This window comes from Camellia sinensis, chromosome 4 (assembly GCF_055761805.1).
Source record: "Camellia sinensis isolate YWXY chromosome 4, ASM5576180v1, whole genome shotgun sequence".
NCBI classification, from domain to species: domain Eukaryota; kingdom Viridiplantae; phylum Streptophyta; class Magnoliopsida; order Ericales; family Theaceae; genus Camellia; species Camellia sinensis.
The window spans coordinates 217,178,972-217,190,999 of NC_138964.1; the positions used below are offsets into that span (position 1 = coordinate 217,178,972).

Here is a 12,028-nt window from a genome sequence, read left to right on the forward strand (position 1 = left end):
CTATGGAAACCGCGAGTATGGCATGAAGTTTTAGTGCGGTTGTTGGGTATGGCTAGGCTTGCATCTAATACAAACAGTATCCTAGTTCGGTTGATGTGTGATTTTGGATCAAAACTACCATTTCCCAGGTTATTCATATAGACAGTGGTTATGTTACATGGTTTTTTACAGAAACATGGAAGCAAACATGGCATATGTTTTGAAAAAACATACAACTAAACATGCTATATAAACAAGAACGAAATCGACAGAAAGGAAACAGGTTTGAGTTACATACCAGTTCGAGGTGAAGGGATTGAGGATGAAAGCAATCTCAGCAAGAACACGAGTTTTTTCAGGCATAGTATTTTGGAGAAATGAAGATTCAAACAAGTTCGAAGAGAGAGAGAATGATGAATAGTGAAGTGATAGATTCAAAACGAAGGGTTTGTTTTGTGTAGAGGGAAGGACAAAAAGGCGGGACAGTTCAAAAAATGCAAAGTACGAAGACGGCGTGACAGCTGCATTTGGCTAATCAGAGTCTACCACGTGTCGTTGGAATAGAAATCGATTCAGTTGGAGGCTGAGGAGACGTTTTGACCGGACAGATTGATAGCACGGTATGAATTTAGCCCGGTTGGAAGGCTAAAAGTTTTTTAGCTCGGTTGGAAGGCTAAAGGTTTTTTTAGCTCGGCTAGTAACAGGTAATCCCTATCATGCTGCGCAGATGGAATTAAGGGGCAATTGAGAGGGTAATTTATGCATAAATTGGGCCGAGTTGGGTAATGGGCCATTCTGTGGACCGCAGTAAGAAGGGCTGAGGAAAAGGGCCTAGAAGTTAGCCCGGTCCAAGAAAGCTCTGCGGTTAGCTCGGTCACCACACTCAGAACGGTTAGCTCGGTCATACCATATTGAGCCGAAGTATGTTGAGCTTTCCTCAGAACCTTGCTATTGGTTAGCTTGGTTCAAGCTTGATGTGATTAGTGCGGTCTCAGACAACCCAGTTGGAATATGTCAAACCGAGGTACACGCAGTGAAAGGAAGAACCGAGCTAGTGGGAGCTCGGTCTAGTCTGCGGCTTTAGCATAGCCATGTTATCTCGGTCGTATTGACATCCAATCGTGGTAGAACCATCTCACTTGGTTTAACCAGTGAGGGGGTGTTGAAGGATAAGCATTATCTTTCAGGAAGGTGATTCCTAGGAGAACTCTACATGGTGGAGTAAGAGTTATACTTGGATTGTGTCACATGGAACCTATAAAAGCTCATAACATCACCTATGGAGAGGTAACACAACTTTGATTCTCGAATACACAGAGTTTTTGTCTATTTGTCTATTTTGCTGACTTAGGCATCGGAGAGGTATCTGGCACACACTCGCCGGCTAGCTCACGTTTGTGTTTTCAAGGAGTAAAGCGACGTCGTTTGGAGGAGCGCGGACTTGATCAACAGAATTATACGAAAAGATTATTTCTTACTCATACAGAACTTGTGCTAATTCAGTGGCTCCTATTTGAGATTTGATTTCTTATTTCAACTATATCCTATTTCCATATTTGGTCTCTTTCACTGCACACATTGTTGTTACGATAAACCGTGTATAGCATGAAAATTAATATAAAAAAAATTCAATGAACGAGTATTTTATATATAATTCACAAATTCAATGAACGATGTAGTATAAATTATATAGTATAATTCACCTTACAATGTTTTGTAATTACATAGTATAGATTTGTATGCGACTTTTAATACATTTATGCTTGTAAATAGGATGTGTAATTGGGCAACATGAATCTCATTCTGAAATTATTTGACCCTCTCATTTGTAACTGTAATTATCTCACCATCTTAATTTGGACAGAAGGTATAAAAAGAAGGCCTATATGATTGTTTTGACAAACTAGATATTTATAGAAATTTGTTTGTTGACTCCCCCAATTCTCCCCTATAATGTCTCGTTTTAGACTTTGTCGAAAGTATTTAAGCAAGTACAACAAAGCGATTTCAAATTTCTAATTGTTTTGTCAACCAACATTACCGGTGGGTAGGATCATATTCACCACCTAGGAAATGTTGGTCTGACCTTATTCTCTAGAGACAGCAGCAAAGGCTCGACCCTATACGATCACAATTTCCTGTTAATTAGCTCTTGATACATAGATACATACACACCAAAATGGGGAACACTATGCTCAATTGGTACTTCATCTTATTTTTCGGCCTTGCTACTTTGCTTCCGACCCTAATGGCCAACATTGGCCAATTCGATGAGGTGTGGCAAAGGCGAGCAGAGGAAGCGAAAGAGGCTGCCCTTAATTCCTACGAATCAGATCCTTCAATAGTCACTGATAGCTTAAACAAAGAAGTTCGCAGGTAGGTGTTTTATTTTGACATCAAGGCTAATATTTATCATTGACATATTATGATCAAAATATACATAGTTGATATTTATGCATGTATATATATTTTGTGCAGGACTTTAAAGAGCATCAAATTGACAAGCAACGCCACTATGTCAAGCGACATCCATTTGACAAGCAACAGCACTAGAAGGTACCTAAAGGGAAAACGATACGGTGGTCCATGCTTGGCTACCAACCCAATTGATAGGTGTTGGAGATGCCAACCAAATTGGCATCTTAACCGAAAGAGACTAGCAGATTGCGTCCTTGGCTTTGGTTACAAGACAACCGGTGGTAAGGCTGGAAAATTTTATGTTGTGACAGATAATTCAGACGATTCTAGTAAACCAAAACCTGGAACCCTCCGCCATGCTGTGATCCAAAAGGAGCCATTGTGGATCACATTTGCGCGCAGCATGAATATTAGGCTAACTGAGGAGTTGATCATGCAGGGTGACAAGACTATTGATGGCCGCGGGGCTCATGTAAACATTATTGGTGGAGCTGGTATCACCATCCAGTTTATAAAGAATGTGATCATTCATAATCTTCATATACGAAATATTGTTTCTGCCAATGGTGGCAATGTCATAGATGCCGTTGACCATATTGGCTTTAGGACGATAAGTGATGGGGATGGCATTTCAATCTATGGATCTTCCAATGTTTGGATTGATCATGTCTCTATGTCTAACTGTAGGGACGGCCTCATTGATGCCATTGAGGGATCCACTGCTATCACCATTTCAAATAGCCATTTCACGGATCATAATGAGGTAACATAATTGATTTGTATTAGTTGGATTCATTTTCATATTCCAAGCTAAGTGATATAATGAACTAAGAAAAATTCAAATTATGGCGAGTATAATAATGTATAAGATGACAATGGATTTAATGATCATAATGAAAATGATTGGAATGGCGCAGGTAATGCTATTTGGGGCACATGACTCGAGCTCACAAGATCAAATTATGCAAATCACGGTCGCATTCAACCACTTTGGTAAGAGACTAGTACAGAGAATGCCCAGATGCCGATGGGGATTATTCCACATCGTGAACAATGACTACACTCATTGGAACATGTATGCCATTGGAGGTAGCACCCATCCTACCATCATTAGCCAGGGTAACCGCTTCATTGCTCCTTTGAACCCAAGATTAAGAGAGGTAAAAGGCAGAAGGAAAATTAGAGAAAATAAAATACAATTTGCATATGTTCATTATTTTTTATCATACAAATTTACCGTCATTCTTACATATATACATGTGTGTATATGTGTACATTATGTATTTATGCATTAGATATTGATGTGGTTAGAGGATCATTAACCTATTTGTTTTTTCTTTTTTGGGATGGTATAGGTTACTAAGAGAGAGTATGCTGATCAGTCAGTGTGGCAGAATTGGATATGGAGGTCACAAGGAGATCTTATGATGAATGATGCATTCTTTGTTCAATCTGGAGATCCGAATGGGCCTCAAAAGACATTTACCAAATTTGAGAACAAAGCTAAGATAGCAGCAGCACCTGGGACATCTGTTACTACAATCACACGCTTCGCGGGTTCACTTCTTTGCTTTCAAGGAAAGCCTTGTTAGGACTTGAAAATACCTCGTGCAAGTGGTATAAAACGTAATTGTTAAATGATAAATGATACAAAGAAGAAAACGAATTGTGGGGTTGTTTTATTAGTGAGAATGAGAAGGGGAGAGAAAATAGTGTTTTGTTTTATTGTGGTGTAATGCATTGAAAGGCAATGAAATTTGAATTGCATTATCATTTATACTTGTAGCTAGATTTATTGGTTTAATTTCTTTGTTTTGCTGGTACATGATTTGATTTATTGATTTTGTTTAATTTCTTTATAACAGTTGATAAGACTTGTATATGATTAGTTTAGTTTGTTTGTTTGTTTGTTTTTTTTTTTCTTCACTTAATTAACTTACTATGGAGTGGAACCTAAGGCTCAAACCTCATTGGCTATCAATTGAAACAATGAATTAATTATTTAAAAAGAAAAAAGAAAAAGAGAGAGGCACTCTAAACCTAAAACCAGATGCTTTAATTTGTCAATTGTGGTTGTGAATAACCAAAAAAATTACCAATATCATCTATTATTTTTAGCTATTTTTATTGAGCAATAATACTGTACGGGGAGCAAATATTCCGGCGTGCCCGTATTCCTTCCTTCCAAGCTCCGTCGATGTCCGATCACCTGCGAGCCAATAGGGGTGAGCTACCCGGCGGTGTGTGGCCGGAAAAACCCTCCGACGATCAAATTAGCACACACCTTAGAGGGAATAGAGAGAGAGGAGAGAGTGTTTGAGTGTAAGAAATTCCTTACAGAGTGTTCGTGTGTCGCGTATGGGGGGCGCAGACATGCCTATATACCTTCTGAGCCCCTTACCCACTCCCAGTCATCTCCTGACACGTGGCTCTGCTATCCCATCTGTCAGCATAGACCTTGCTGAACATCACCTAATCTCAACTGCCTGACTTCACAGCTGGAGCTCGGCAGCCGAGCTGCTCTACCACGGCCATGCCATGCTTCATACCCATGCGCCTAACCGGACAAACACATGGAGGACCGGGCTAGGCGGCATCCCGGCAAAGCCTAGCCCGGGTACCTCCTTTGGTCGGCCTTCCTCCCGGTCAATCAACTACCTCGGCTGACCACGCCTTTCCGGGCGCCGGTCACTCGGTCTGTCTGGCTTCGACCATCCTCGGACCGAGCATCCTGGTCCGACCGGTCACTTCCTGGCCGAGCAGTTTCTGTTCGGTCCGGGGTGGCACACACTCAGTCCAAACTCTGCCCGGCCCAAATCTGTCCGGCACAACTCTGTCCGGCCCAAATCTGTCCGGCACAACTCTGCCCGGCCCAAATCTGTCCGGCAAAACTCTGTCCGGCCCAAATCTGTCCGGCACAACTCTGCCCGGCCCAAATCTGTCCGGCACAACTCTGTCCGGCCCAAATCTGTCCGGCACAACTCTGCCCGGCCCAAATCTGTCTGGCACAAAGTCCATATCATTAATCTCCCTCTCAAATACCAAGATCAATAGCTCTATAATTTGTCTAATATTCTCTTCCCTATCCAAAAAGACTCATTACGCTTCCAAAGATATCATACATGCTTGATTGCATATGCATCGGTTGATTTGTGGTTGTGGTAGAATTGTTCTTATTCTTACACCCTTTGAACATTGTTGGCTATTCATAGGCTAAAAATTAGGTTTAATTTAAATAGTTAAATTTATTTAATATTTAAAATGATGATAATAATAATGCTACGTGCATAAAATGTCATGTTTAGTCATGACTCAAATGCGTGCTTCTATATATTTATATTTAATAATTTTTTCAATACATTCTTTTATGCATTGTAACACTTGTACTGTATGAAGAAAGCTTCATGCATATAAATTTAAAGAGATATTAACGCGATGTAATTAGAAACTCCCTCAAAGACTTAAGTTAAATAATGTTAAACAAATATTTATAAAAGTATATTATAGAATATAGGGTAAATTACACTGACCTCCCTTGAGGTTTATCTTAGTTACAGGGACCTCCCTTGCAGTTTCAAAAATTACACAGACATCCGTTACTTTTGCAACTAATATACAAATACCCTCTTTTGTTACCCATCCGTCCAAATTCAAACAGATTTGACTGATTTCATCCAAACTTATTGTTCAAATTTCAATACTGCCCTTACCTCCCCCATATATATATATATATATATAAAAACATGCATATCTTTTATATATATATATCACTGTACTCACTCACTCACTCTCTCTCTCTCTCTCTCTCTCTTTTCTCTCTTTCTCTGTGGTTTGCCTCTCTCCCCTCATCATCTTCCGTTGCCTTGACGCCTTCCCTTTCAAAACCTCCGCCCAGTGCCGCCACCACCATACCGAACTCTTCTCTCTCTCATCTCATCTCACCATCACCAAAACCCTAGATCTGAGAAGCTTGGTGTCACAATGGTCACGATCTGATCGCGAGGGTTGCAGTGATGTCGAATCGCGATGACGATCATGGCGGTTGCAACAGTTGCAGAAAGAGTGAGAGAGAAATAGAGAGATTGCAGTAGTGGTTGAGTGCGATGGTGGCGATGCGATGAGGAGAAGATGTGAAGCTCAAGGAGGTGAAAGGCAACGGAGTTCTCAACTGGATTATAAATAGATCTTACATCAACTGGAACTTCAATCTCGATTTATTAGTCTTGAGCCTTTGCACCTGATTTGACTTGGGTTAGACATGTTCTTGCCAAGCACAGAACAATTGTGATTGAGTAAACACAGAACGCGCTCGCGCGCGAGAGATAAAGAGAGAGACAGAGAGAGAAAGAGAGCCAGGGATTCGATCATCGGAGAAGGCAACGAAATAACAGTGGGATGCATTCTCTCAATCAAAACCACACTCGGAGACGAGCTCGAATTATCTATATATGCACTGCCAATTTGGGAAGAGTGTGTGTATTTGATCTGGTTATTTATGTTTGATTGAGAGTGTGTGTGTTGAATTATTTGTGTTTGATCAATTGTCGAAATAACAGTGTGTGTCTTGAACCCTTGATTCAAACCCTTGAATTGTCGAAATAACGGTGTGTTTGATCAATTGTCGAAATAAGAGTGTGTGTTTGATCGGATTATTGTTTGTTTGGGTTTTGAGTTTTTTATTAGAGAGGTTAGGAAAGAGAGTGTGAGGAAGACAATGGCAGAAATGGGTAGTAAAGGAAGTAAGATGCTGATAATATAGAATGGGTTAGGTCTTTGGGAAAGACAATGGGTTGAAGGGTATTATGATCAATTTCACTGTCAAGTTAACGTCATTAATGCTCTTTTGAAGGGAATGAGATATCTGTATATTAGTTTCAAAAGTAAGGGAGGTCTGTATAATTTTTGAAACTGTAAGAGAGGTCCTTGTAATTAAGGTAAACCTCAGGAAAAGTCAATGTAATTTACCCTAGAATATATAGTTTGTAGACAGATTAGGCTAAGCTTGAATCAATCTTTACAATCCCAATCCATAGTATTGAGACGCCCCAAAATTTTATTTTTATTTTTTTTTTGAAACGTCATAAGATTTTAAATAACAATAACTTGCTAGATAAAACTTTAACTATTAGTTAGGAACTTTTAAGTTCTTACAAAGCCAAAGTCCAACGACAAAATAAAACTACAAGTTCACACGCAACGTCACAACATAGTTTAATCCTAATACAAGGGATAACAGGATTTTATTCTGACAAAATCTTGACTCTAAGTCAGCCAAGGTTCGATATTCGCAGCAGCTCCAATTTCAGCCTCAGTCCCTTCTTCAACATAATCTGGCATGAAACGCCAGGGCAACAAAATATATGCCATGAGTTTTGCAACACAGTAAGAAAATGTAACAAACCTACCATTCTTTTTAAGAGACAAATAATAATATTCTAAACATGAGATAACAATATAATTATACACAGAAATTACAACCATTAGAATAGTTTCAGTAATTTTAATAAATTAGGTGACACTCGAAATCTCACCAAAGAGATTTAACTTACCAACCACTAAGCATGGCAACGGTTAATTTGAAACCCTCCCTTGGTCAAATATTTAAGTGTTACCAACCGTAACTACCAGGGATGCCCACGTCCGGAGTTATATACCCAAGTAGTGGCATCCGTGGTCTGCCCCAAGGAAACGGTCTGCCAGGGGTAAGCAACCTCCCTGTGTGCCACCTGCACATCCACCCTTATTCCAAAACCGAATACCGAAAAGGGTTCAAATAAGTCCCGTGCCATCTTAGAGTTTCGCAACACAATTTACGTGAGAATTCTCAAAACCAGGGCTCACCCTGAACAACCGGTGTTAACCGTCAACCCTTAATTCCGTACAGTCTTTAAACCAAGACTTACTCCGAACAACTGGTATTAACCGTCAATTGTAAACTTTGTATATGTCGTTAATCATTTCAGTTAATTTTGATATTAATCACAAATAATTCCAAATTTTTAATCACAAATAATGTTATACCAACTCATTAAAATTCTCAATCATAAAATATTGCATGTGTCACACAATACTAAATAAAAGTACAGAATTTAAATAAACAATTTATTTAAACCATGGTATGAAATAATAACTTAGATACAAGAATTAAACCCTAAACATACACATGCACAAATTTTTGATTTACAAAATTAGACTAGCATAATATTAAAGTGGTGATTTTATTCTGTCCAGAAAATTTTCAGAGTATATATCTTGCAATTAAAATTATAAATACATTACTTATACAACTCTAAAATTCATATCAATCTACAGGATACTCAATAAACATGTTATGGTTATTTTTCAGAAAGCTTTTTCCAAAAATAACTTATAAATAATTCTAAACAAATTCCAAGGGTGTTTATGACACAGATTTGTCACATTTCCTTACATTAATTCCATGCTTAAATTTATAGATCAAACCCATAATCTAAAAATTTATTATGAAACTAGACTTCTCAAATTTCATCTTCTAGTTAGAAATTACCAGATTTGGCTTAGTATAGAATTTTAAATAAATTTTCAAATACATGGTAAAATCTGTCTCACAGTTTCAGATTTAGTTAGAAATTTGTATAAATTCGTAGAAAGCTCGAAAATTGTTTCCAAAAATTTCTGGATAAACTAGACATCATTATCAACAATTTTGTAGAAGAAATCATCTCGAAATTCTGAGTATAAAATTGTCTAAAAATTCGGGTAACATGCTGGCAGATTCAAGACAGATTTCTCAACACAGTTTCAGATTTAGTTAAAAATTTGTATAAATTCGTAGAGGGCTCAAAAATTGTTTCCAAAAATTTCTGGATAAACTAGACATCATTATCAACAACTTTGTAGAAAAAATCATCTCGAAATTCTGAGTATAAAATTGTCTAAAAATTCGGGTAACATGCTGGCAGATTCAAGACAAATTATTCTCAACACAGTTTCAGATTTAGTTAAAAATTTGTATAAATTCGTAGAAAGCTCAAAAATTGTTTCCAAAAATTTCTGGATAAACTAGACATCATTATCAACAAATTTGTAGAAGAAATCATCTCGAAATTCTGAGTATAAAATTGTCTAAAAATTCGGGTAACATGCTGGCAGATTCAAGACAGATTATTCTCAACACAGTTTTAGACAATGTATCAAATGTACATAATCGGAAGATTTTCAATTATATAAAAAAAAATGAGAGGGTTGAGAGGGTTTTCTTACTTAGTAATAGAGTGACAAAATGGTTGAGAATTTTGGCTTCTTTAATCTTGTACTCTTCTTCCTCTCCTAACACCAAGCTTGGTGGCTTTGGGGATTTCTCTCTTCTTCTTCTTTTTTTTTTTTTTTTTCTTTCTCACCGGATGCTTGCATGCACAAGGAAGGTTTGCATGCATATAAATATTGAAGACATCTCTCTCTCCCTCTCATTCTTTCCATTATTTTATTTTCTCAAAAACATTCCATTCCCTTTCTCCAAGTTCTAAGAATGAGCTTTCCCTAAATTTTATGGTTTCCTAATTTCTAAGAGATGGTGGGTTTGGTAGGAACTATGGGTTGTTTGCCCATGGTTTGTTTGTTTGTATTATTTTCTTTATTTTATTTTTGTGTGGGTTTCTGAAAATTGACACACTAAGATTTTTAACTAAGGTATTTAGTAAGAATAGTTATTATATTGAATCATAATTAAAATAATTTATAAACAACAAATATTGAACACCCACAAAATTATTATTCTTAATAATGTCTTGTTAGTGATTGATTTGAGTCAATTTAAAACTAACTTTTACACTAATGTATAATTCAGATAGACTGTAGACAAAATTAATTAATAAATTAATTAATTAATTTTCTTTAAAGAATAATTAAAAGATGGGTTTTCACAAGTATAATTGGGCTTAAAAAAATTTGACTGATGACCATATGAGTCTAAAATATAATTGCAACCTCCCCTACATCATGGGTAGGCTCGAGCAGACTTAGCGGCCGTCGGGCTCATATTCAACCCTATTAACAATTAACTGAAAACATTATCATATATAACTTTTGGAAAAGGATTGAGACACTTAAAAATTCTATAATTTGATTTACAATGATATGACATAGCAAATATCAATTTTTAATTTGCGACATATATATATATATTTTTTTTTTGATTCAATTTATGACATATACTTAACCATACAGAGTCAACACCCTTACCACATCATCAGCGAATTCATACGTAGCGTTTATGGTAACCTTTGTTTAATGGATCTAGCTAACGATCGTGCTACGTAGCTCGAAAACGGGGAGCCTGAATGGCTCGATTTTTTTTTTTTTTTTTTGCAGAAGATGAACGAAGACCAGGAAGAAGAAGGAAGAAATGAGGAGGAGGAAGGAGGGAGGAGGAGGAAGAGGGGGCATAATATTCGGGGGAGGAGGAGGCGGAGGCGGGCCGACGGCGGTCAAAGGCAGCGGCGGGGCTGGGCTGGGCGGCGATCGGCGGATCGGCGGCTGGGAGGGGCGACGATCGACGGCTGGCCGGGGCGACGATCGTCTTCTCTCCCTCTCTCTTCCCCTCTGCTTCTCTCTTTCTCTACCTCTCCCTCTGCTTCTCTCTTTCTCTCTCTCTGCTTCTCTCTGCGTCTCTCCCTCGAGCCATTTGGGGCAAAATGTTTCGAGCTACGAAACATTTCCCTCTAGCTAATGGCAACCGGGATTATCAATAACAAATACAAAAAGTCAGCATATTTAATGGGTGTTTCTCTAAATAAGTTTCAAGTTTTTTTTAATTTATTTTTTGTTTTTAGTGATTTTTTTTGAAAATTATGTCAATTTTTTTTATTGTTTTGATTTGCCTTGTGAAGATTTTTTTTGAAAATTTTTAATTTTTTTTCTTATCCGTCGAGTTGAGAAAAACTCATAAACATAAAAAAAAATTTAAAAATTTTAATCCATGAAAAAACGCAAATCTCCAAACACTTAATATACTTTTCACATATCCCAAAATATTTTAATATATTTTAATATATTTTTTACACATTTTAATATATTTTTCACACAATTTTCAATATTATACCTCTTTCTTATTCAATTACGGGGGAAAAGTAATTTTTTTTTGGTTGACTTTTGACAATTTGTAAGCCAAAATTGTCGCTTCCCAAACTTTTATTTAAAAAAATGTTTGATAGGCCAAAATTTTATAACTTATATGACTTAAATTTGTCAAAATTTGTCAAAACGATATCATTTTACACTCAAAATAACGTCATTTTAAATAATTTAAACTATTTAAGACACAAAATTTTAAACTACTTAACATTATTAATTTATCTAATAATAGATCGACATCTAATACTCTCGTCTCGTCAGCTCTGGCATCTTACTATTTCCACACTCTCCACATATTTTTGACTGTTTTTTTTCCTTCTTCTTTTAAATTAAAATTTATAAAAAAGATAAATTATATTAAAATAATTAATAAAATAAAATATCACATTAAATTTATAATTATTTTGTTTTTTTCTTTATAAATATCAGAATTAATTATAAAAAAAAATTTAATTATTTTTTTAAATACAAAAATTTTAAATTATTAAAATAATTAAAAATTAAAATAATGGACTAAAAT

General features: G+C 36.6%; 1 protein-coding gene across 1 annotated transcript; it reads left to right on the forward strand.

The window, feature by feature from the left end:
- Positions 1-2,030: 2,030 nt before the first annotated feature.
- On the forward strand, positions 2,031-4,220 carry LOC114296798 (putative pectate lyase P59). Its single transcript, XM_028241133.2, has 4 exons — positions 2,031-2,355; positions 2,458-3,160; positions 3,315-3,557; positions 3,753-4,220. Exons 1-4 carry the CDS (start codon positions 2,159-2,161, stop codon positions 3,987-3,989), a joined length of 1,380 nt encoding a protein of 459 aa, XP_028096934.2. The 5' UTR covers positions 2,031-2,158; the 3' UTR covers positions 3,990-4,220.
- The last annotated feature ends 7,808 nt before the right edge of the window (positions 4,221-12,028 follow it).